The sequence below is a fragment of the Cherax quadricarinatus genome, chromosome 50 (genome assembly GCF_038502225.1).
Source record: "Cherax quadricarinatus isolate ZL_2023a chromosome 50, ASM3850222v1, whole genome shotgun sequence".
Classification (NCBI taxonomy): domain Eukaryota; kingdom Metazoa; phylum Arthropoda; class Malacostraca; order Decapoda; family Parastacidae; genus Cherax; species Cherax quadricarinatus.
The window spans coordinates 31,274,708-31,301,387 of record NC_091341.1 but is presented as its reverse complement, the minus strand read 5'-3'; the positions used below and the strand labels follow the sequence as shown (position 1 = coordinate 31,301,387).

At 40.2% G+C, this 26,680-nt stretch overlaps 1 protein-coding gene across 1 annotated transcript in view; it reads left to right on the top strand.

Moving 5' to 3' along the window:
- The window catches only part of LOC138854137 (glucose dehydrogenase [FAD, quinone]-like), a 132,727-nt gene extending 113,827 nt beyond the window's left edge, over positions 1 to 18,900 (top strand). The window contains exon 10 of the mRNA XM_070095367.1: positions 18,488 to 18,900. Coding sequence (XP_069951468.1) covers positions 18,488 to 18,638 — 151 coding nt within the window. The 3' untranslated portion in view covers positions 18,639 to 18,900. The remainder of the gene's footprint in view (positions 1 to 18,487) is intronic.
- Positions 18,901 to 26,680: the final 7,780 nt, after the last annotated feature.

Here is a 26,680-nt window from a genome sequence, read left to right as displayed (position 1 = left end):
TTTTCAAAGACTAAAAGCTCTTCGCTAATTTCAGAGGAACTGGAGAGATACAGAGCGAAGGAAAGAGGGAGATAAAAATAAAATAGAGAGAAACGGAGGGAGGTAATTAAAATAATGCACAAAATGGAAAGAGAATTCTTTGAAATGATTTTTATTTTCTTAACCTTTAAGAGTTGATCCAAGAGCAACTCTTAACCTTTAAGAGTTGATCCAAGAGCAACTCTTAACCTTTAAGAGTTGATCCAAGAGCAACTCTTAACCTTTAAGAGTTGATCCAAGAGCAACTCTTAACCTTTAAGAGTTGATCCAAGAGCAACTCTTAACCTTTAAGAGTTGATCCAAGAGCAACTCTTAACCTTTAAGAGTTGATCCAAGAGCAACTCTTAACCTTTAAGAATTGATCCAAGAGCAACTCTTAACCTTTAAGAGTTGATCCAAGAGCAACTCTTAACCTTTAAGAGTTGATCCAAGAGCAACTCTTAACCTTTAAGAGTTGATCCAAGAGCAACTCTTAACCTTTAAGAGTTGATCCAAGAGCAACTCTTAACCTTTAAGAGTTGATCCAAGAGCAACTCTTAACCTTTAAGAGTTGATCCAAGAGCAACTCTTAACCTTTAAGAGTTGATCCAAGAGCAACTCTTAACCTTTAAGAGTTGATCCAAGAGCAACTCTTAACCTTTAAGAGTTGATCCAAGAGCAACTCTTAACCTTTAAGAGTTGATCCAAGAGCAACTCTTAACCTTTAAGAGTTGATCCAAGAGCAACTCTTAACCTTTAAGAGTTGATCCAAGAGCAACTCTTAACCTTTAAGAGTTGATCCAAGAGCAACTCTTAACCTTTAAGAGTTGATCCAAGAGCAACTCTTAACCTTTAAGAGTTGATCCAAGAGCAACTCTTAACCTTTAAGAGGTGATCCAAGAGCAACTCTTAACCTTTAAGAGTTGATCCAAGAGCAACTCTTAACCTTTAAGAGTTGATCCAAGAGCAACTCTTAAACTTTAAGAGTTGATCCAAGAGCAACTCTTAACCTTTAAGAGTTGATCCAAGAGCAACTCTTAAACTTTAAGAGTTGATCCAAGAGCAACTCTTAACCTTTAAGAGTTGATCCAAGAGCAACTCTTAACCTTTAAGAGTTGATCCAAGAGCAACTCTTAACCTTTAAGAGTTGATCCAAGAGCACCTCTTAACCTTTAAGAGTTGATCCAAGAGCAACTCTTAACCTTTAAGAGTTGATCCAAGAGCAACTCTTAACCTTTAAGAGTTGATCCAAGAGCAACTCTTAACCTTTAAGAGTTGATCCAAGAGCAACTCTTAACCTTTAAGAGTTGATTCAAGAGCAAATCTTAACCTTTAAGAGTTGATCCAAGAGCAACTCTTAACCTTTAAGAGTTGATCCAAGAGCAACTCTTAACCTTGAAGAGTTGTTCCAAGAGCAACTCTTAACCTTTAAGAGTTGATCCAAGAGCAAATCTTAACCTTTAAGAGTTGATCCAAGAGCAACTCTTAACCTTTAAGAGTTGATCCAAGAGCAACTCTTAACCTTTAAGAGTTGATCCAAGAGCAACTCTTAACCTTTAAGAGTTGATCCAAGAGCAACTCTTAACCTTTAAGAGTTGATCCAAGAAACTGAAGAAGTGGGGATAATTAGTTGCGACCAGAGGAACAGGTAGGTAGCTCAGTTTCCTTGTATCAAGAGCTCTTCATCAGAATTAAGGCACTGCCTTTAAATGGACACCTCACTTTCAATACAATTTATTAGATACTCAGGTGTATTAGCATAGTATTAACACATGACTGAGTAAATATTGAAAAGTAGGCATGTGTGGATATGTCTGCTGCAGTAACATGTGTGGATATGTCTGCTGCAATAACATCTGTGTATATGTCTGCTGCAATAACATGTGTGTATATGTCTGCTGCAGTAACATGTGTGTATATGTCTGCTGCAGTAACATGTGTGTATATGTCTGCTGCAGTAACATGTGTGTATATGTCTGCTGCAGTAACATATGTGTATATGTCTGCTGCAGTAACATGTGTGTATATGTCTGCTGCAGTAACATGTGTGGATATGTCTGCTGCAGTAACATGTGTGGATATGTCTGCTGCAGTAACATGTGTGGATATGTCTGCTGCAGTAACATGTGTGGATATGTCTGCTGCAGTAACATGTGTGGATATGTCTGCTGCAGTAACATGTGTGGATATGTCTGCTGCAGTAACATGTGTGGATATGTCTGCTGCAGTAACATGTGTGGATATGTCTGCTGCAGTAACATGTGTGGATATGTCTGCTGCAGTAACATGTGTGGATATGTCTGCTGCAGTAACATGTGTGGATATGTCTGCTGCAGTAACATGTGTGGATATGTCTGCTGCAGTAACATGTGTGGATATGTCTGCTGCAGTAACATGTGTGGATATGTCTGCTGCAGTAACATGTGTGGATATGTCTGCTGCAGTAACGTGTGTGGATATGTCTGCTGCAGTAACATGTGTGGATATGTCTGCTGCAGTAACGTGTGTGGATATGTCTGCTGCAGTAACATGTGTGGATATGTCTGCTGCAGTAACATGTGTGTATATGTCTGCTGCAGTAACGTGTGTGGATATGTCTGCTGCAGTAACATGTGTGGATATGTCTGCTGCAGTAACATGTGTGGATATGTCTGCTGCAGTAACATGTGTGGATATGTCTGCTTCAGTAACGTGTGTGTATATGTCTGCTGAAGTAACATGTGTGGATATGTCTGCTGCAGTAACATGTGTGGATATGTCTGCTGCAGTAACATGTGTGGATATGTCTGCTGCAGTAACATGTGTGGATATGTCTGCTGCAGTAACATGTGTGGATATGTCTGCTGCAGTAACGTGTGTGGATATGTCTGCTGCAGTAACATGTGTGGATATGTCTGCTGCAGTAACGTGTGTGGATATGTCTGCTGCAGTAACATGTGTGGATATGTCTGCTGCAGTAACATGTGTGTATATGTCTGCTGCAGTAACGTGTGTGGATATGTCTGCTGCAGTAACATGTGTGGATATGTCTGCTGCAGTAACATGTGTGGATATGTCTGCTGCAGTAACATGTGTGGATATGTCTGCTTCAGTAACGTGTGTGTATATGTCTGCTGCAGTAACATGTGTGGATATGTCTGCTGCAGTAACATGTGTGGATATTTCTGCTGCAGTAACATGTGTGGATATGTCTGCTGCAGTAACGTGTGTGTATATGTCTGCTGCAGTAACATGTGTGGATATGTCTGCTGCAGTAACATGTGTGGATATGTCTGCTGCAGTAACATGTGTGGATATGTCTGCTGCAGTAACATGTGTGGATATGTCTGCTGCAGTAGCATGTGTGGATATGTATGCTGCAGTAACATGTGTGGATATGTCTGCTGCAGTAACGTGTGTGTATATGTCTGCTGCAGTAACATGTGTGGATATGTCTGCTGCAGTAACATGTGTGGATATGTCTGCTGCAGTAACATGTGTGGATATGTCTGCTGCAGTAACATGTGTGGATATGTCTGCTGCAGTAACATGTGTGGATATGTCTGCTGCAGTAACGTGTGTGTATATGTCTGCTGCAGTAACGTGTGTGTATATGTCTGCTGCAGTAACGTGTGTGTATATGTCTGCTGCAGTAACATGTGTGGATATGTCTGCTGCAGTAACATGTGTGGATATGTCTGCTGCAGTAACCTGTGTGGATATGTCTGCTGCAGTAACGTGTGTGTATATGTCTGCTGCAGTAACGTGTGTGTATATATCTGCTGCAGTAACGTGTGTGTATATGTTTGCTGCAGTAACATGTGTGGATATGTCTGCTGCAGTAACATGTGTGGATATGTCTGCTGCAGTAACATGTGTGGATATGTCTGCTGCAGTAACATGTGTGGATATGTCTGCTGCAGTAACATGTGTGTATATGTCTGCTACAATAACATGTGTGGATATGTCTGCTGCAGTAACATGTGTGGATATGTCTGCTGCAGTAACATGTGTGGATATGTCTGCTGCAGTAACATGTGTGTATATGTCTGCTGCAGTAACGTGTGTGTATATGTCTGCTGCAGTAACATGTGTGGATATGTCTGCTACAATAACATGTGTGGATATGTCTGCTGCAATAACATGTGTGGATATGTCTGCTGCAATAACATGTGTGGATATGTCTGCTGCAATAACATGTGTGGATATGTCTGCTGCAGTAACGTGTGTGTATATGTCTGCTGCAGTAACGTGTGTGTATATGTCTGCTGCAGTAACATGTGTGTATATGTCTGCTACAATAACATGTGTGTATATGTCTGCTGCAGTAACATGTGTGTATATGTCTGCTGCAGTAACGTGTGTGTATATGTCTGCTGCAGTAACATGTGTGTATATGTCTGCTACAATAACATGTGTGTATATGTCTGCTGCAGTATCATGTGTGTATATGTCTGCTACAATAACATGTGTGGATATGTCTCCTGCAGTAACATGTGTGGGTATGTCTGCTGCAATAACATGTGTGGATATGTCTGCTGCAGTAACATGTGTGGATATGTCTGCTACAATAACATGTGTGGATATGTCTGCTGCAATAACATGTGTTGATATGTCTGCTGCAATAACATGTGTGGATATGTCTGCTGCAATAACATGTGTGGATATGTCTGCTGCAATAACATGTGTGGATATGTCTGCTGCAATAACATGTGTGGATATGTCTGCTGCAATAACATGTGTGGATATGTCTGCTGCAATAACATGTGTGGATATGTCTGCTGCAGTAACATGTGTGGATATGTCTGCTACAATAACATGTGTGGATATGTCTGCTGCAATAACATGTGTGGATATGTCTGCTGCAATAACATGTGTGGATATGTCTGCTGCAGTAACATGTGTGGATATGTCTGCTACAATAACATGTGTGGATATGTCTGCTGCAATAACATGTGTGGATATGTCTGCTACAATAACATGTGTGAATATGTCTGCTACAATAACATGTGTGGGTATGCCTGCTACAATAACATGTGTGGATATGTCTGCTGCAGTAACATGTGTGGGTATGCCTGCTACAATAACAACAGGTAATTACACAACCTAGGTTGAATCTTCCTTCCCACGTAAACAACCTCACACATGCTTCCCCATATGCACTCCCACACACCCACATTTACACATTCGTCCCCCACACAGCAACATTTACATATACATCCCCCATACACCCACACTTTCCCATGCCTTCCCTCACACAGCCACACTTACTCATACCTTCCCCCACACATGAACACTTACCCATACCTTCCCCCACACAGCCACACTTACCCATACCTTCCCCCACACATGAACACTTACCCATACCTTCCCCCACACAGCCACACTTACCCATACCTTCCCCCACACATGAACACTTACCCATACCTTCCCCCACACAGCCAAACTTACCCATACCTTCTCCTTACACAGCCACACTTACCCATACCTTCCCCCACACATGAACACTTACCCATACCTTCCCCCACACAGCCAAACTTACCCATACCTTCCCCCACACAGCCAAACTTACCCATACCTTCCCCCACACAGCCAAACTTACCCATACCTTCCCCCACACAGCCAAACTTTCCCATACCTTCCCCCACACATGAACACTTACCCATACCTTCCCCCACACATGAACACTTACCCATAACTTCTCCTTACACAGCCACATTTACCCATACCTTCCCCCACACAGCCACACTTACCATACCTTCCCCCACGCAGCCACACTTACCATACCTTCCCCCACACAGCCACACTTACCATACCTTCCCCCACGCAGCCACATTTACCCATACCTTCCCCTACACAGCCACACGTACCATACCTTCCCCCACGCAGCCACATTTACCCATACCTTCCCCCACACAGCCAAACTTACCATACCTTCCCCCACACAGCCACACTTACCATACCTTCCCCCACGCAGCCACACTTACCATACCTTCCCCCACACAGCCACACTTACCATACCTTCCCCCACGCAGCCACACTTACCATACCTTCCCCCACGCAGCCACACGTACCAGACCTACCCCCACGCAGCCACACAAGCCAAACCTTCCCCCACGCAGCCACATTTACCCATACCTTCCCCCACACAGCCACACTTACCATACCTTCCCCCACACAGCCACACTTACCATACCTTCCCCCACGCAGCCACACTTACCATACCTTCCCCCACGCAGCCACACTTACCATACCTTCCCCCACGCAGCCACACTTGCCATACCTTCCCCCACGCAGCCACACTTACCATACCTTCCCCCACACAGCCACACTTACCATACCTTCCCTCACACAACTACACTCTATCCCTAACCCCATTTACATTTACTCCCCTTCCTGACCCTTGGATAAGGACCAAGAAATCAGAAAAATAAATTCATCAAAAGATAGGTAACTGAACGATAGAACACAAATGCAAATGGAGCAATGAACTAGGCTGGTATAATGGGACAAAGGAAAAGTAAGACTTCGCGAGACTTCATAGAATTTTCAGAGACGAAGCTCACGTAGATAACAGATGCGATCTTCTCAGCTGAATATACAATTATGAGGAAATAAAGAGAAACACAGAAGAGAAGGAGTAGCAATGTTAATCAGAAACCTCTGGAGTGTTGAGGAGATAAACAGTATACACAAAGTGAAGTCAAGCTATCGTGAAGGTTAGATAATAAAGTTCCCTGAGTGACATGTGTAGAATTGATACTTCATGGAGGTTGCCTCTGGTTTTATTGGAAGAGTAATGTAAGTCATGTAGCCAAACGTCCTGCCTCGACCGTGCCTGGATATCCATGACACGACACAGTAACTACATAGTAGCCACACAGTAACTACATAGTAGCCACACTCAAGACTGGGAGACCCAAGGTGTTCGTAGTAGTAATGTGCAAGTGATGTACATCCCTGTATTATACAACAGGAGACCAAGTCAGGAGTATGTTGCCAACGGCATCATAATAGTTGAGATGGTTAGAAGAGCCCACATGAGGAATACAAAACTACTGCTAATGGGAGAATTTAACCACAAGGAGATTTACTGGAGAAACTGGAGCTCTATGAGGTACTGGATATGTGGAGAGTAAGATGTTGGATGTGGCGAAGGAAATTTTTATGTTTAAGCATGTCAGTTACAGAACCCGAGAGGATGAACCAGCAAAGCATAACCTTGTTTTCACCCTAAGTGATTCTAACACAGGTAACACTGAATACAAGAGGCCTCTCAGTACCAGCACCCATACAAAACTCCGAGTGAACACTGAAAGAGGCACAGCACAACATGTGACAAAACCTGACTAAAATTGGAAACTGTGGAAGCAAGAGATAATATATGACTGGAGTGCAGTAAGAAATAAAACTATAAGGAAGACAGTTTAAGTGATGGCGTAAGTAGCAAGAAAGTACTGGGAGGCAGAGAAGAAATTCTTAAACGAAAGCAGGAAAAAATAATGGTAAAAATAGATCGAACTGATGATTCACCCAGAGATGCAAGTGGCCGAAATCAAGACCGCAAGAACATGGGAAAAAATGTAAACAGCAAAGGCAGCAAGGGAACAGTGAGTTGACAGTTGACGTCTCTCCATAGGTTCCGAGAGAGGCAGCACAATTTTCATCAAGTCAGTTGATACAAGACAACAGCCAGAGGTGTACTCGCCTATTTGTGGTTGCAGGGGTCGAGACTCAGCTCCTGGGCCCCGCCTCTTCATTGATCACTACTAGGTGTGGAAGACGGTATGTGCTATCTTGACAGTTAAGAAAGAGGACATACAGGCAACATTAAAATAAAAATTAATGATGCTGACATGCATATTATGTAAAGTTATGAAGAAGATAGTCAGGAGATATGTGGTGGAACACCTGGAAAGTTATGAAGAAGATAGTCAGGAGATATGTGGTGGAACACCTGGAAAGTTATGAAGAAGATAGTCAGGAAATATGTGGTGGAACACCTGGTAAGTTATGAAGAAGATAGTCAGGAGATATGTGGTGGAACACCTGGAAAGTTATGAAGAAGATAGTCAGGAGATATGTGGTGGAACACCTGGAAAGTTATGAAGAAGATAGTCAGGAAATATGTGGTGGAACACCTGGAAAGTTATGAAGAAGATAGTCAGGAGATATGTGGTGGAACACCTGGAAAGTTATGAAGAAGATAGTCAGGAGATATGTGGTGGAACACCTGGAAAGTTATGAAGAAGATAGTCAGGAGATATGTGGTGGAACATCCGGAAAGTTGTGAAGAAGATAGTCAGGAGATATGTGGTGGAACACCTGGAAAGTTATGAAGAAGATAGTCAGGAGATATGTGGTGGAACACCTGGAAAGTTATGAAGAAGATAGTCAGGAGATATGTGGTGGAACACCTGGAAAGTTATGAAGAAGATAGTCAGGAGATATGTGGTGGAACACCTGGAAAGTTATGAAGAAGATAGTCAGGAGATATGTGGTGGAACACATGGAAAGTTATGAAGAAGATAGTCAGGAGATATGTGGTGAAGCACCTGGAAAGTTATGAAGAAGATAGTCAGGAGATATGTGGTGGAACACCTGGAAAGTTATGAAGAAGATAGTCAGGAGATATGTGGTGGAACACCTGGAAAGTTATGAAGAAGATAGTCAGGAGATATGTGGTGGAACACCTGGAAAGTTATGAAGAAGATAGTCAGGAGATATGTGGTGGAACACCTGGAAAGTTATGAAGAAGATAGTCAGGAGATATGTGGTGGAACACCTGGAAAGTTATGAAGAAGATAGTCAGGGGATATGTGGTGGAACACCTGGAAAGTTATGAAGAAGATAGTCAGGAGATATGTGGTGGAACACCTGGAAAGTTATGAAGAAGATAGTCAGGAGATATGTGGTGGAACACTTGGAAAGTTATGAGGAAGATAGTCAGGAGATATGTGGTGGAACACCTGGAAAGTTATGAAGAAGATAGTCAGGAGATATGTGGTGGAACACCTGGAAAGTTATGAAGAAGATAGGCAGGAGATATGTGGTGGAACACCTGGAAAGTTATGAAGAAGATAGTCAGGAGATATGTGGTGGAACACCTGGAAAGTTATGAAGAAGATAGTCAGGAAATATGTGGTGGAACACCTGGAAAGTTATGAAGAAGATAGTCAGGAGATATGTGGTGGAACACCTGGAAAGTTATGAAGAAGATATTCAGGAGATATGTGGTGGAACACCTGGAAAGTTATGAAGAATGTTGAGATTTTTGGCCTTACCAGCTAAGATATAATATATAATGAACACTTAGCTGATAAATGACAGCAAATCGTCTACACAGCCGCCCCTGCAGACGAGGTCTAGAAGCTGTCGAAACCATCACAACAGTGGGCTGTCAAGAGATACAATTTGTAAGTATAAATTACCCCTAGGGGGTGTTATGTCAGCATATTTCATTCGATGATGGCTGACGAATACTTACTTGTTTGGACTCAAAAGTCCACACCTTACTGCCGATTATAGGTTGATTACAAACTCCTTGTGACTCAAGAATTGCGCAATCCCCCGATCTACAAGAAATTCGTAACATACCTTGCTCTTTGTAACGTGAGCTATGGTGTTCTCAACACCTTCGACAGATATCGGTGACTTGATAGAAGCTGAAGTGTCCTTGGATGTCCACGTCTTCCATTGTCTAGGAAACGCACACTGGTACACTATGTTCAACAAGATTAGTCTTTATTGTTCACAATGTATCACAAGAGAAGCTGATCACACTTCTCTAAGTGTTTGTGTTAGAGACACTTTATTCACACTAACGCACAGATCAGTGTTCTTTTGCTGGTTATCCTGGCGTCAGTGTGTCGTAGTAGAGTCAAAGTTAGTCTGGTGTCGTCACACCGCTCCATGCCGTCACTGCCCTAATACACAAAAAAAAACGCTGACCTAGTACCTTGCATCCTTGTCACCTCCTCGATGAAGCAAAGCAGAATGTTTGTTTCTTGCTGTCTTAAGCAGAAACAACAATGTACACTATTTTTACTATGGTAATAAAGTGGGAGCAGGATTTTCCTTAACTGTCCTGCTAAGTAAGAGATGTACTGTCTCTTATAAAAATACACGTTGCAACACCGCTGCAAGGAGCAGAGGTCATTTGACCACGCATACGACATCTGTGATCAATTACTCACTCTAGCAGTAAACAAGATACTCGCCCCTTCCGAGAGGGCTTGGCCCCTCAGGGCTGAAAGGGGCTGAAGGGGGCTGAAGGGGGCTGAAGGGGGCTGAAGGGGGCTGAAGGGGGCTGATACCCCCCTCCTGGAGAAAATTTCTCCACACTGGGGGGCGGCGGAGGTTCGCTGCAGGTGAACTATTCATCACTTAACATTAATTTAATTTTCTCACTCGCCACCACTGCTGCTTGTCTTTTCTGAACAGCTTTAGTCTCTGTGGTTTCTGGAGAATCACTAATTTTGTTTTCAACACTGTGTAATTCTAACGGCACTAGTTTATTTATTGTCCGCTTATTCACTACACCTTTGCTCAAAACATCAACTGTCCTGATGATTCCATTTGCATCAGGATATATGGTCACAATTTTTCCAAGTGGCCATTGGGACCTCGGACCATCATTGTCGATAATCACTATGTCACCAGGTCTTAAGGACTTATGATTTTCAGGAACACCAGCTCCATAGAAGTGTTCTCTCAATGAGGTGAGATAGTCTTCTCGCCAAATTTTCTCCCAACGTTCAATCACTTTATTAAGGTGTTTGAGTTTACGTCTGAGTTGCTCAGGTTCGAAATAAGTAGGATCCTCTATGATTTCTTTATCATTCATGGGAGGAACAGGTTCGAGCCTTCTGCCATGGAGTAAATGAGATGGACTTAACACTTCTAAATTGTCCAGATCATCGGTAACATAAGTTAGAGGTCTGTTGTTGACTCTATTTTCTATTTCAGTCACAACTGTACGGAATTCTTCTAAGTCTATTCTCTGACAATGAAGAGTCTTCCTTAAACAACGTTTTACAATGCCGATCATTCTTCCATAAAATCCGCCGTGCCATGGAGATTTAGGAGGAATGTATCTCCAACGACATCTGCGTTGATTAAGCATCTGTTGTACTTCTGGTTGATCAAAGATCTTGCTTATATAAGCAGCACCAGCAACAAAGTTCGTTGCATTATCTGAAATCATCAGTCTGGGACATGCCCTTCTGGCTGCAAACCTTCTGAATAATTTGATAAAGGTTTCAGCAGACATGTCAGTGGCTACTTCTAGATGTACTGCTCTAGTTGTAGCACAAGTGAACAAACAGATGTACACCTTGATGGGAACTTTGTCAACAGTGTTGGTTAAAATTATTGGTCCAGTATAATCTACACCTGTCACCTCAAATGGAGTGATATGACAAACTCTTTCAGAGGGATATGGAGGTGGACCTGGATACTGACATACTCGCATATCGTAGTGACGACAAGTAATACAGTCCTTTATTTGTTTTTTCACACTTTGTCGACCTTGAGGTATCCAGTAGGATTGTCGTATATGACAAAGTGTGTCAGCTACCCTACCATGTAACACGTTACTGTGGGCGTTTTGCACAATCAGTTTTGTTAGCCAATGATTCTTGGGGATCAATATTGGATGTATGGCTTCTTTAGGTAGTGAAGAATTATGAATTCTTCCTCGACATCTTATAATCTTTTCTGAGTCGAGATAAAGTCCTAAAGAATTAATCATAACAGGTTTCTTTGGGGATTTATCTTGTGTTTCTAGAAATTTATATTCTGTAGAGAACACATCTTTCTGTATTAGTTTCACCCAGTATTTAATGGGTTCAAGACATTCATAATCAGGTTTCATTCTTTTAATGAATTTAAAGACAAGAGCTGTAACTCTTATTAGTTTACCCAAAGATGAGTATTTAGATCCATCAATGACTATTTCTGTTGTGTCTGCAGTATTTACACAACTTATTTCTGCTGTGTTCAAGCAGACTGTTTCTTCTGGCATAATGTGAGCTTTTTGCTGAGGCCAGTTATTTTCATCAGAGAGCCAGTTCGGTCCGTGGAGCCATAATTTATTATCCACAAATTTCTTGAGTGGGACACCACGTGACAACATGTCAGCTGGATTCTCTTGGGTAGAGACGTGAAGAAAGAGATAATCTCTCTGCATCTCTTTTATTTCTGCTACTCTGTTCTGTACATAGACCAACTTACTCTTATTATTTCTTAACCACTGGAGAACTGCTTCATTATCACTCCAGATCACGGTTTTCTCAATAGTGAGATGATCAAGTACTTTGTTGAGATAGACAGCTAATTTTGTACCTACATAGAGTGCTGTCAGTTCCAATTGTGGTACTGTTCTGACCTTCAAGGGTGCTACCCTGGCCTTTGAAGTAATTAGTGTACTTCCTTCAGCATTACTCATGTAAGCTACAGCGCCATAACCTCTAGTTGACGCATCACAGAACACATGTAATGTGTACTTGTTTCCCTCTTGACCTATTTGTCTGGGAAATTTAATTTGATGAAGTTGTTTAAACTCCTTGGATATTTCATCCCATGCTTGACTCATTTCTAGAGGCAAGTTCTCATCCCATCCAATTTTGAGTTTCCATGCATCTTGCATAAGCATTTTACCTTTTATGGTAATTGGTGAGACGAGTCCTATAGGATCAAAACATTGTGATACCTCTGACAGTAAACTACGTTTAGTGAGTGTACTGCATGATTTATTGTTTATCCTTTTGAGACTCAGAGTATCTTCCTGTGTGTTCCAATTAAGTCCCAGCATATTGTTGCAATCAGGAATTTCAGTTTCAGGGAAATCTTCTTTGATAAGTTCCCTTAATTGCTTTGAATTTGTATTCCACATCCTTAGAGGCATATTTGCTTCTTTCATCTCCTTGTTAGCTTCTCTGTATAAGGATTTCAAATCCTCCTCTTTATTCACAGTACCTTGAAGATTGTCCACATAGAAACTTTTCTTTAAGACTTCTTTGAAGGGACTTTCAGATTTCTTCAAATGTGTATTTAGAGTAGCTTCTAGTAAGAATGGAGAGGATGTTGCACCAAATAATACTGATTTGAAACGATAAGTTTTCACAGGACTTTGAGGATCATGTGGATTTTCAGGCCACAAGAATCGAGTATAATCTCTATCTATTTCTTGTAGTCCTACTCTTAAGAAAGCTTTGGAAATATCAGCCGTGTAGGCATATGGGTTTGTGCGAAATTTCATAAGCACGTCTCCAAGCTTCTCAGTTAGTGAGGGTCCGGTCATCAGACAGTCATTAAGACTTGCTACATCTTTATTTGCACGTGCGCTGCAATTATATACAACACGTAGTGGAGTGGTTTCAGAATCTTTTCTGACTCCATGGTGCGGGAGATAATGAGCGTTTGTCTTCAACTTATCTTCGACTATTTCCTCAATGAATTTATTGTCCAACTGTTCTTGTATGATATTATCATAGACAGTCAGTAACTCTGGATTCTTCCTGAGCTCATGTATTTGTGCTTTCATCTGTCCGAAAGCCATGCGATAATTGCTAGGCAGATGTGGTGGATTTAATTTCCATGGTAACCTAACCCAATACTGTCCATCTTTATATTTGACAGTGTCCAAATATTGGTTATAAGTCTGAGACTCTTGTGAGCTTGGTTTATTTACATCAATACCTATCGCATCTAAATCCCACAACTTATCAACTGGTTCATTCATTTCTTCCAGTAATGATAATTTTTGCTGTGGTACATGATCAGCGGTTATTCTCGTAACTAGTACATTTTCCACTGAATCAATATCAGCTTCTTTCCCACTTTGAGAGGGAATGGGACCACATATCATGTGGCCTCCTGCTGTTTTCAGCAAGTGAACATCATGTTTACTTACTATATTTTGCACAAAACAGTGATAATAATCACTTCCAATGATTAAATCAATTGGACTAATTGTGTCCGTCTGTATGTCAGGACAGGCTAACTTGACCTTAGCTGCTTTCAGTGCTGCAACTGTTTCTTTTAATCCCTGGATCTGCACAGACTTAGGCAAATCATCTACTACCACAGCTTCTACTGTCTTTTTCCTGTTTCCTAAACCAACAGTGATTCTGGCTAGGTCATATGTCTGTTTACCAGAATTGTGGAAAAAACCAGCTATATCTAACTGTATTTTGGCATAGGGTTGTTTATTCAGTTTCTGCAACACTGATCTTCTTATGAAGGACCTTTGTGAGCCTTGATCAAATAGTGTTAGCACATTGGTTTTGTGTAATTTATTAGATAACTCAACTCGAGCTATCGGGAGAGCAGTTGCTTTAAACTTATCTCTCACATTTAATGCTGTTGCTTGTTGACTTCCTGATTCTGTGGAAGTCTGCTGCTGTTCAGCTAAAGTATTTGGGCATAATGCTGTATGATGCATACCCTTGCATTTAAAACACTTCTTCAGTGAGCATTTACCTCCCTTTACCTCACTTGATGCACCTTTTCAGCTGATGAACACGTTGTTTACGTGCCTCCATTGATGTGTATTGACTACAATACTGTGCCCAATGTGTTCCATCACAAAGTACACATTTTGGAGTACGTTTATGTATGACAGTCTGTTTACTGTCTATTGTATTCACAGCTTGATAAATGCCTATATGGGATTTCCCATTATGTGGTTTAATGGGAGTAGGTATACTCTTTTTATACTGAGTTGAAGGTTTGTTATCCACTGGATTTGTTGATTTTTCATCTTGTCTCGTTGCTTGCATGCATGAAACTATTGTTTGTAAACCATTGCTAATTTCCTCACAAGTGAAATAGCGTTTATTGAACATAATATTTAATCGTTCAATAGTTTGTGGTGACAACTTATCTTGTACAATACCACTGATAAACCAATCACATTGTCTTAGGTCATATTTAGCACCTAGAGATCTGAGACTATTGTCTAATGTAATTCTAAATGCCTGTAAGTCTGAATAACAATGTTTGGATGGCTTCAAGCTTGATATTAAGACTGCATGTCTAACTCTAGCCTTGTCAGCATCGAAGTAATTGTCTGCTAAGACACGTAAGGCTATTTGATAATTGCCTTTAACCACCGGAAATGACTTAATCAGTTCATAGGGTTCTCCCTTCACAAGACATTTAAGGTAATTGAACTTAGCAATCTCGTCTATGTCAGTTCGTGAATTTACTATGGATTGAAAACCACTAATGAATTCTTCATAATTATGACCTTGGAAAATAGGTAATGACAATGTAGGTAAGCTTGGTAATGGGACACTTGTTGTTACAGGTGTAACAGGTGTTTGACCACTAGTTACAGTAGGTCTCTGTGACAGAGTTTTACGGCAGATAGCCTGTACTCCTGTCCACCTTAATTGTTGATCACTAAAAGTATCCAAAACATTTTTAATTTCATCTTCAGATGGATCTGATTCAAGAAATTTATTTTCATAATGTGTATAGTCTGAATTAATTTCCAGACGTTGTGTAAATAATTCAAACTTGACCTCAAGATCATCAAAACCTATGTTTGTATCTTGAGTTAATCCTAGACAGACTGAAATTAGATTTTCTAATTGTGTAATCTTAGTCTGTAAAGACTGAAACTGAGTTTTCAAACAAGCCATTTTAATGGTATACTGAAAATTCTAGCACCACACTTAGAGTGTTTAAAAACACTGTACTGCTATAAACAGCTGAGTTTTTGTTATGCTTAAGTCAGCAATAATCGAGTCAGACACTACTGACCCACTAAGCTTAACCTCAGGGTCAATGACCATGAAGGGTACAGGGTACATGTGTCTGGTGTTTATGGCTTGTGTGCTGTGTCAGCCTGACCATAATGATTAATCGTAAATAACGATGTTATACACTTCATTCATTATACACTATAAATGTCACTGTATAACTGTAATCACACATGAATATTACTTACACATATATAAATTTCACTGTTAATATATATTTGAAAGCTTACACTTTATATATAAGTTCCTTTAATATAACAGGTAGATCTATAAGAAACAAACTTTAACACAATCTTGTCTCTTAATTTCTGTCTATAAACATTATAAACACTATGTGTATATATACACTCAGACAAACAACATCATTTGGGTAGTTGTTGTATTAATCAGCATTTTCTCGAGATTGGAGCAGTGGTTGCAGGGTGTGGGTGAGTCACCCAGCTCCCGTTTTCTTTGGGTGTCCATTCTCTGTGATTGAGTCTGGAGGGACTCATTTATACTGATTTATATTGTAAAACACTAGTTTTACAGCTTTTTTCGAAGGACCTTGGCTCATAGGTTATTTGTACACTGTAGTACAACATATTTGGACCACAGTGTGGTCTTTATCTGGTTCGAAGGACCAAAACTCTGTTGAGATTTTTGGCCTTACCAGCTAAGATATAATATATAATGAACACTTAGCTGATAAATGACAGCAAATCGTCTACACAGCCGCCCCTGCAGACGAGGTCTAGAAGCTGTCGAAACCATCACAACAGTGGGCTGTCAAGAGATACAATTTGTAAGTATAAATTACCCCTAGGGGGTGTTATGTCAGCATATTTCATTCGATGATGGCTGACGAATACTTACTTGTTTGGACTCAAAAGTCCACACCTTACTGCCGATTATAGGTTGATTACAAACTCCTTGTGACTCAAGAATTGCGCAATCCCCCGATCTACAAGAAATTCGTAACATACCTTGCTCTTTGTAACGTGAGCTATGGTGTTCTCAACACCTTCGACAGATATCGGTGACTTGATAGAAGCTGAAGTGTCCTTGGATGTCCACGTCTTCCATTGTCTAGGAAACGCACACTGGTACACTATGTTCAACAAGATTAGTCTTTATTGTTCACAATGTATCACAAGAGAAGCTGATCACACTTCTCTAAGTGTTTGTGTTAGAGACACTTTATTCACACTAACGCACAGATCAGTGTTCTTTTGCTGGTTATCCTGGCGTCAGTGTGTCGTAGTAGAGTCAAAGTTAGTCTAGCGTCGTCACACCGCTCCATGCCGTCACTGCCCTAATACACAAAAAAAAACGCTGACCTAGTACCTTGCATCCTTGTCACCTCCTCGATGAAGCAAAGCAGAATGTTTGTTTCTTGCTGTCTTAAGCAGAAACAACAATGTACACTATTTTTACTATGGTAATAAAGTGGGAGCAGGATTTTCCTTAATTGTCCTGCTAAGTAAGAGATGTACTGTCTCTTATAAAAATACACGTTGCAACACCGCTGCAAGGAGCAGAGGTCATTTGACCACGCATACGACATCTGTGATCAATTACTCACTCTAGCAGTAAACAAGACACTCGCCCCTTCCGAGAGGGCTTGGCCCCTCAGGGCTGAAAGGGGCTGAAGGGGGCTGAAGGGGGCTGAAGGGGGCTGAAGGGGGCTGAAGGGGGCTGATACCCCCCTCCTGGAGAAAATTTCTCCACAAAGAAGATAGTCAGGAGATATGTGGTGGAACACCTGGAAAGTTATGAAGAAGATAGTCAGGAGATATGTGGTGGAACACTTGGAAAGTTATGAGGAAGATAGTCAGGAGATATGTGGTGGAACACCTGGAAAGTTATGAAGAAAATAGTCAGAAGATATGTGGTGGAACACCTGGAAAGTTATGAAGAAGATAGGCAGGAGATATGTGGTGGAACACCTGGAAAGTTATGAAGAAGATAGTCAGGAGATATGTGGTGGAACACCTGGAAAGTTATGAAGAAGATAGTCAGGAGATATGTGGTGGAACATCTGGAAAGTTGTGAAGAAGATAGTCAGGAGATATGTGGTGGAACACCTGGAAAGTTATGAAGAAGATAGTCAGGAGATATGTGGTGGAACACCTGGAAAGTTATGAAGAAGATAGTCAGGAGATATGTGGTGAAACACCTGGAAAGTTATGAAGAAGATAGTCAGGAGATATGTGGTGGAACACCTGGAAAGTTATGAAGAAGATAGTCAGGAGATATGTGGTGGAACACCTGGAAAGTTATGAAGAAGATAGTCAGGAGATATGTGATGGAACACCTGGAAAGTTATGAAGAAGATAGTCAGGATATATGTGGTGAAGCACCTGGAAAGTAATAAGTTCATAAATAACAATCAGCATGGTTTTGTTTTATTAATGTTAATGTGTTTCGTAAGACTCCTAAAATTCTACGACAAGATAAGAGAAGCAAGACGAGAGAGAGAGAGAGAGAGAGAGAGAGAGAGAGAGAGAGAGAGAGATACAGCCATTCTTACACTTGCATCTCCTGATATCCGCACAATCACAAGTATTTTCCCCTCTGTCACAATCTCACAGGTATTTCCCCCTCGGCCACACTTACATGTGTAGCCCCACATATTAATTTCCCATGCACTTCTCTCACTCAATAACGCACATGCATTCCCTCACGTACCAAAACCCTCCAACCAATAAAGAATATTAGTGTTTTCTTTTTATTGTCAGAGTGCGGCATGTGGGTGGCCTGCGTGTTATAGACGCCTCCATCATGCCAGTGATCACAACAGGCAACATCAACGCACCAACTATCATGATAGCAGAGAAGGCTGCAGACATGATCAAACTACTATGGGACGCAACCATCACTACGTTCTGAAATGTTCAGGCGGGAGGAAGCTCGTCTGTATGGCTAAAAATGATCTTTAGTGTTACTATTTATAAGTTTCCCTTCCGTTTGTTGACAAGATACCAGATATACTATGCAAATTTCCTAAATTTGCTTGTAACAGATAAGTGAACTATAGATATGTAGATATAAATCCATATGTACTCCTGTTAAGCCTTTTGAGGCCTAGCTCCTAGGCCTTTTGTGTATCCATATGCTCTTGCGCTACCGTCCACAAGATGGATATGGGAAGCACAATAAACTAGCCACTTCGGTGGCAAAATCTAATCTAATTTTTGTTGACTTGTATAAAGACTTGGTAAACAAATAATCTTGTTAGTTTCATTACAGCAGACGCTTAAGTGGCTTCACAAGGCACTACATGTCTGACATTTGAACCAGGTGGCCCCTGGTAAGTTACATCCAAAAGCAATACTAAAGTTACCCATCTAATTAATACTGCAATAATTCTCAAGGAAAACTTATGATGTACGAATTACTGCAACATAAGCCATACCACGGGCGGGATTTGAACCCGCGGTCAGAGAGTCTCAAAACTCCAGACAAATCCCGCCCGTGGTATGGATTGTTTGCAATCATGTCATTATGATTTCGTGAGTACTGCAACATCACACCTTCAAGCGTCTTCAGGTTTAATGTTTCCACCTATGACTTTTTTTTAAAAGCTGATCTAGCCAAATAATATTAGTGTAAACTGGGCATCTGTTAACGCAAACATGTAGGGTACAAGTGAAACATGTAGGGTACAAGTGAAACATGTACTGTACAAGTGAAACATGTACTGTACAAGTGAAACATGTACTGTACAAGTGAAACAGATCATATTCTGAAAACTTGCTCAAACTCTCGCATAAGATGCAGAAGAGTATTATAAAAAAAAGGACCAAAATCCCCCCAAAAATACACTTTCTGCTGAAGTGGGAGTTTAAGAGGCGTCCAACATGGGTGTTAACTTAAGAAGGAAGGGGCACTGCGGAAGGCCTACAGACACGATGTGGCAGGAGACACTTATTTACGGTTCAGGATATTTATTAGCCTTATTACATAGAAACTAAGAAAAGAGTATTTATAGTGGCAGGAGTCAGGTGGAAGGTCGCGTAGTGGTTGTACAAGTGTACTACTACTACTACTACTACTACTACTACTACTACTACTACTACTACTACTACTACTTACGTGACCTTCCAACTGACTCCTGCAACTTTATGTACTCTTTTCGTAGTTACTCTGTATTAGGACTGAAGAAGTCACTCGTGGCGAAACGATTTCTTTCATAAATGTCCTGAATTGTACATCAATATCTTTTTCCACACCTATCTAATCTATTTTCAAAGCTACACAAGGTTTTAGCATCTATGGCGCTACTCGGGAGTTTGTTCCACAACTCTTACCAAACCAATGCTTTCCAATATCCTTCCTAAATCTAAATTTTTCTAACTTAAACCCATTGCTGCCAAAATGTAATCGAATTCAGTAGCTGGCGGTTGTGTAATATATTCAGTTTAAGTAACAGTTGGAATAATGAAAGATAAGCACCAACTTCAGACCATACCACAGGTGGGGTTAGAACCCGCGATCAGCCATAAAACTCCAGACCAACGCGTTAGCCACTGGACCAGCTGGCTACAATAAGATTCGTCCAGCTAGGTATATTTATACACCATAGGTAGGTTAAACCATACCCCCGGCCGGGATTGAACCCGCGGTCATAGAGTCTCAAAACTCCAGCCCGGCCGGGGGTATGGTTTATTTGCAATCGTGTCATTACGATTTCTTAAGTCATAGGTAGGTTAGTATTGGCACCACTGTGACCACAAATGCAAGTTTTCCTATGGTGCATAAATATACCTAGTTGGATGAATCTTATTGTAGCCAGCTGGCCCAGGGGCTAACGCGTCGGTCTGGAGTTTCATGACTCTCTGATCTAGGGTTCTAACCCCACCCGTGGTATGGTCGGTTTGCAAGCGTGTCATTACGATTTCGTGAGTCACTAACTTCAACCCAGGGCTCCGACTCTTCCTGGTAAGGTGCAACAGAACATAGACAACACAAGAAATATATACCTCTTTAACGTACCACCTGTCCGGCGCAACCTATGAACTTCATGGGAATAAACGGCCCTAAAATTTGAAACTCCCTTCCAGAAAATGTAAAAAGTTCCCAATCTGTCACCTGCTTCAAAAAAATAATTATAAAGCACCTCTTTTATCTGCCCTACATTATGAATCAACTAACTGTTTAAAGTCCAGTTTATCAACAGCATCCCTCTTTATTCATATCATACTAGCATTCACATTGTTCTCAATATCACTATTTCAACATTATAATTTATCCTAAAAAATCCAAAAGTTTCATAATCATAACTCAAAATGTAAGAGTTAATAACAAAGATTGCAAACTTTATCATTTATGTAAATCAATTATACAAGCATCCAATAGTTATTCGTTAATTTTAAAGCTCTATATGACCAGAGGTTTTTATAAAGTAAGTCAGTAATGTCTACTTGTCTCATATCAATTATATATTGTATCTTCTACAAATTATTATTATATTCGAACCTACACACTGTGCATCAAAGTTTGGGCGTCTAAAATTGTGTGTGTGTGTGTGTGTGTGTGTGTGTGTGTGTATATATATATATATATATATATATATATATATATATATATATATATATATATATATATATATATATATATATATATACATATATGGTAGGGGACCTGAATGCTAAAGTAGGAGAAACTTTTAGAGAGGGTGTGGTATGTAAGTTTGGGGTGCCAGGTGTAAATTATAATGGAAGCCCTTTGATTGAACTTTGTATAGAAAGGGGTTTAGTTATAGGTAATACATATTTTAAGAAAAAGAGGATAAATAAGTATACAAGATATGATGTCGGGCGAAATGACAGTAGTTTGTTGGATTATGTATTGGTAGATAAAAGACTGTTGAGTAGACTTCAGGATGTACATGTTTATAGAGGGGCCACAGATATATCAGATCACTTTCTAGTTGTAGCTACACTGAGAGTAAAAGGTAGATGGGATACAAGGAGAATAGAAGTATCAAGGAAGAGAGAGGTGAAGGTTTATAAACTAAAAGAGGAGGCAGTTAGGAAAGATATAAACAGTTATTGGAGGATAGATGGGCTAATGAGAGCATAGGCAATGGGGTCGAAGAGGTATGAGGTAGGTTTAAAAATGTAGTGTTCGAGTGTTCAGCAGAAGTTTGTGGTTACAGGAAAGTGGGTGCGGGAGGGAAGAGGAGCGATTGGTGGAATGATAATGTAAAGAGAGTAGTAAGGGAGAAAAAGTTAGCATATGAGAAGTTTTTACAAAGTAGAAGTGATGCAAGGAGGGAAGAGTATATGGAGAAAAAGAGAGAGGTTAAGAGAGTGGTGAAGCAATGTAAAAAGAGAGCAAATGAGAGAGTGGGTGAGATGTTATCAACAAATTTTGTTGAAAATAAGAAAAAGTTTTGGAGTGAGATTAACAAGTTAAGGAAGCCTAGAGAACAAATGGATTTGTCAGTTAAAAATAGGAGAGGAGAGTTATTAAATGGACAGTTAGAGGTATTGGGAAGATGGAGGGAATATTTTGAGGAATTGTTAAATGTTGATGAAGATAGGGAAGCTGTGATTTCGTGTATAGGGCAAGGAGGAATAACATCTTGTAGGAGTGAGGAAGAGCCAGTTGTGAGTGTGAGGGAAGTTCGTGAGGCAGTAGGTAAAATGAAAGGGGGTAAGGCAGCCGGGATTGATGGGATAAAGATAGAAATGTTAAAAGCAGGTGGGGATATAGTTTTGGAGTGGTTGGTGCAATTATTTAATAAATGTATGGAAGAGGGTAAGGTACCTAGGGATTGGCAGAGAGCGTGTATAGTTCCTTTGTATAAAGGCAAACGGGACAAAAGAGAGTGCAAAAATTATAGGAGGATAAGTCTGTTGAGAATACCTGGTAAAGAGTATGGTAGAGTTATTATTGAAAGAATTAAAAGTAAGACGGAGAATAGGATAGCAGATGAACAAGGAGGCTTTAGGAAAGATAGGGGGTGTGTGGACCAGGTGTTTACAGAGAAACATATAAGTGAACAGTATTTAGATAAGGCTAAAGAGGTCTTTGTGGCATTTATGGATTTGGAAAAGGCGTATGACAGGGTGGATAGGGGGGTAATGTGGCAGATGTTGCAGGTGTATGGTGTAGGAGGTAGGTTACTGAAAGCAGTGAAGAGTTTTTACGAGGATAGTGAGGCTCAAGTTAGAGTACATAGGAAAGAGGGAAATTATTTCCCAGTAAAAGTAGGCCTTAGACAAGGATGTGTGATGTTACCGTGGTTGTTTAATATATTTATAGATGGGGTTGTAAGAGAAGTAAATGCGAGGGTCTTGGCAAGAGGCGTGGAGTTAAAAGATAAAGAATCACACACAAAGTGGGAGTTGTCACAGTTGCTCTTTGCTGATGACACTGTGCTCTTGGGAGATTCTGAAGAGAAGTTGCAGAGATTGGTGGATGAATTTGGTAGGGTGTGCAAAAGAAGAAAAATAAAAGTGAATGCAGGAAAGAGTAAGGTTATGAGGATAACAAAAATATTAGGTGATGAAAGATTTGATATCAGATTGGAGGGAGAGAGTATGGAGGAGGTGAATGTATTCAGATATTTGGGAGTGGACGTGTCAGCGGATGGGTCTATGAAAGATGAGGTGAATCATAGAACTGATGAGGGGAAAAGGGTGAGTGGTGCACTTAGGAGTCTGTGGAGACAAAGAACTTTGTCCTTGGAGGCAAAGAGGGGAATGTATGAGAGTATAGTTTTACCAACACTATTATATGGGTGTGAAGCATGGGTGATGAATGTTGCAGCGAGGAGAAGGCTGGAGGCAGTGGAGATGGCATGTCTGAGGGCAATGTGTGGTGTGAATATAATGCAGAGAATTCGTAGTTTGGAAGTTAGGGGTAGGTGCGGGATTACCAAAACTGTTGTCCAGAGGGATGAGGAAGGGTTGTTGATGTGGTTCGGACATGTAGAGAGAATGGAGTGAAACAGAATGACTTCAAGAGTGTATCAGTCTGTAATGGAAGGAAGGCGGGGTAGGGGTCGGCCTAGGAAAGGTTGGAGGGAGGGGGTAAAGGAGGTTTTGTGTGCGAGGGGCTTGGACTTCCAGCAGGCGTGCGTGAGCGTGTTTGATAGGAGTGAATGGAGACGAATGGTTTTTAATACTTGACGTGCTGTTGGAGTGTGAGCAAAGTAACATTTATGAAGGGGTTCAGGGAAACCGGCAGGCCGGACTTGAGTCCTGGAGATGGGAAGTACAGTGCCTGCACTCTGAAGGAGGGGTGTTAATGTTGCAGTTTAAAAACTGTAGTGTAAAGCACCCTTCTGGCAAGACATTGATGGAGTGAATGATGGTGAAAGTTTTTCTTTTTCGGGCCACCCTGCCTTGGTGGGAAACGGACAGTGTGATAATAAATATATATATATATATATATATATATATATATATATATATATATATATATATATATATATATATATATATATATATATATATATATATATATATATATATATATATATATATATATATATATATATATATATATATATATATATATATATATATATATATATATATATATATATATACATATATATATATATATATATATTTATATATATATATATATACATATATATATATATATATATATATATTTATATATATATATATATATATATATATATATATATATATATATTTATATATATATATATATATTTATATATATATATATGTACATATATATATATATATATATATATCTTTCTTTCAACACACCGGCGGTATCCCACCGAGGCAGGGTGGTCCACCGAGGCAGGGTGGACCACCGAGGCAGGGTGGACCACCGAGGCAGGGTGGTCCACCGAGACAGGGTGGCCCACCGAGGCAGGGTGGTCCACCGAGGCAGGGTGGACCACCGAGGCAGGGTGGACCACCGGGGCAGGGTGGTCCACCGAGACAGGGTGGTCCACCGAGGCAGGGTGGTCCACCGAGGCAAGGTGGACCACCGAGGCAGGATGGACCACCGAGGCAGGGTGGACCACCGAGGTAGGGTGGACCACCGAGGCAGGGTGGACCACCGAGGCAGGGTGGTCCACCGAGAGAGGGTGGCCCAAAAAGAAAAACCTAAGTTTCTCCTTTTACAATTAGTAATATATTCAGGAGAAGGGGTTACTAGCCCCTTGCTCCCGGCATTTTAGTCGCCTCTTACAACACGCATGGCTTACGGAGGAAGAATTCTGTTATACTTCCACATGGAGATAAGAGGAAATAAACAAGAACAAGAACTAGAAGGAAAATAGAAAAAAAACCAGAGGGGTGTGTATATATATGCTTGTACATGTATGTATAGTGTGACCTAAGTGTAAGTAGAAGTAGCAAGACGTACCTGAAATCTTGCAAGTTCATGAGACAGAAAAAAAGACACCAGCAATCCTACCATCATGTAAAACAATTACAGACTGTCGTTTTACACTCACTTGGCAGGACGGTAGTACCTCCCTGGGCTGTTGCTGTCTACCAACCTACTACCTAGGATAGGTAGTAGGTTGGTAGACAGCAACCACCCAGGGAGGTACTACCGTCCTGCCAGATGACTGTGAAACAGAAACCTGTAACTGTTTTACATGATGGTAGGATTGCTGGTGTCTTTTTCTGTTTCATAAACATGCTAGATAACTGGAATATCTTGCTACTCCTACTTACACTTTGGTCACACTTCATAGACACGCACATGCTCATTATATATATATATATATATATATATATATATATATATATATATATATATATATATATATATATATATATATATATATATATATATACAATAAGATCACAGTAAACAGGTGATTTCAGAATATGCAAAACAACCACTCTGAAAGAATAGAGAAATTCCAAGCGCTTTCGTGACTACTCACATTATCAAGGAACTATGAAAGTAAAGCATCCAAGGAAGCTATATAAGGGGTCTGGCCAGCACCTCACTATCAGATCCCACAACGGTTAAACACCTGACGCGCGCCGACCCAACTTGGATAGGTCTTTTGCACAACTCACCTCACAAACTATTCTACCCAAGAAAATTTAAAAATTATTTGTCCAGTGTATTATTAAATTCTTCCCAAATTCTATTAATTATAAATGGATCTAATTTATATAAACCAAAGGAAATATTCATATTATTGTCAAAACTGCTTTTTATGAAACAAGATTCAATTATATTCCTGTCGACCATGGACTTGCTTGATACTACTTTCTCAACTTTTTGAAAATCAATTGGATGGTTAAAATCTCTTAAATGAATAAATAGAGCATTGGAATCTTGTCTAGTTCTAATGCTATATTTATGTTGTTTTAATCTTAGTTCGAGATTTTTACCAGTTTGACCGTAATAAACTTTATCGCAAATTTTACAAGGAATCTTATAGACACATCCATCAGCATTTTGGGGGGAATTCTTTATCAAAAGTTTTTTTACTGTATCAAGATTTTTGAATACAACTTTAATATTAAAAGTCTTAAGAAGAGAAGGCATATCAACCAAGTTTTCATGGTAATCCCCTACTGAAAGGCAAAGATGAATTAGTCAAACAATTTACTTCCACTAATCCATCTTTGCCTTACATGTATGGACTAATAAAAACACACAAACCAGGGAATCCAGTCAGACCAATTATTAGCTCCATAGGATCAGTTTCATATAAATTATCCAAATGGCTTGTTGATATTTTGAGCCCTATTGTTGGCAAAATTTCTAACTTTAATGTTAAAAACAACATAGACTTGGTTGATAAATTAAGCTCCTTGACTGACTTAAATGATTTTAACATGGTTAGTTTTGATGTTACTTCCTTGTTTACAAAAGTTCCTGTTGATGATTTATTAAGTTTCTTATCTGAAGAACTCGTTAACTATGATTTACCATTGCCAGTTCCTACTATCATTAAACTT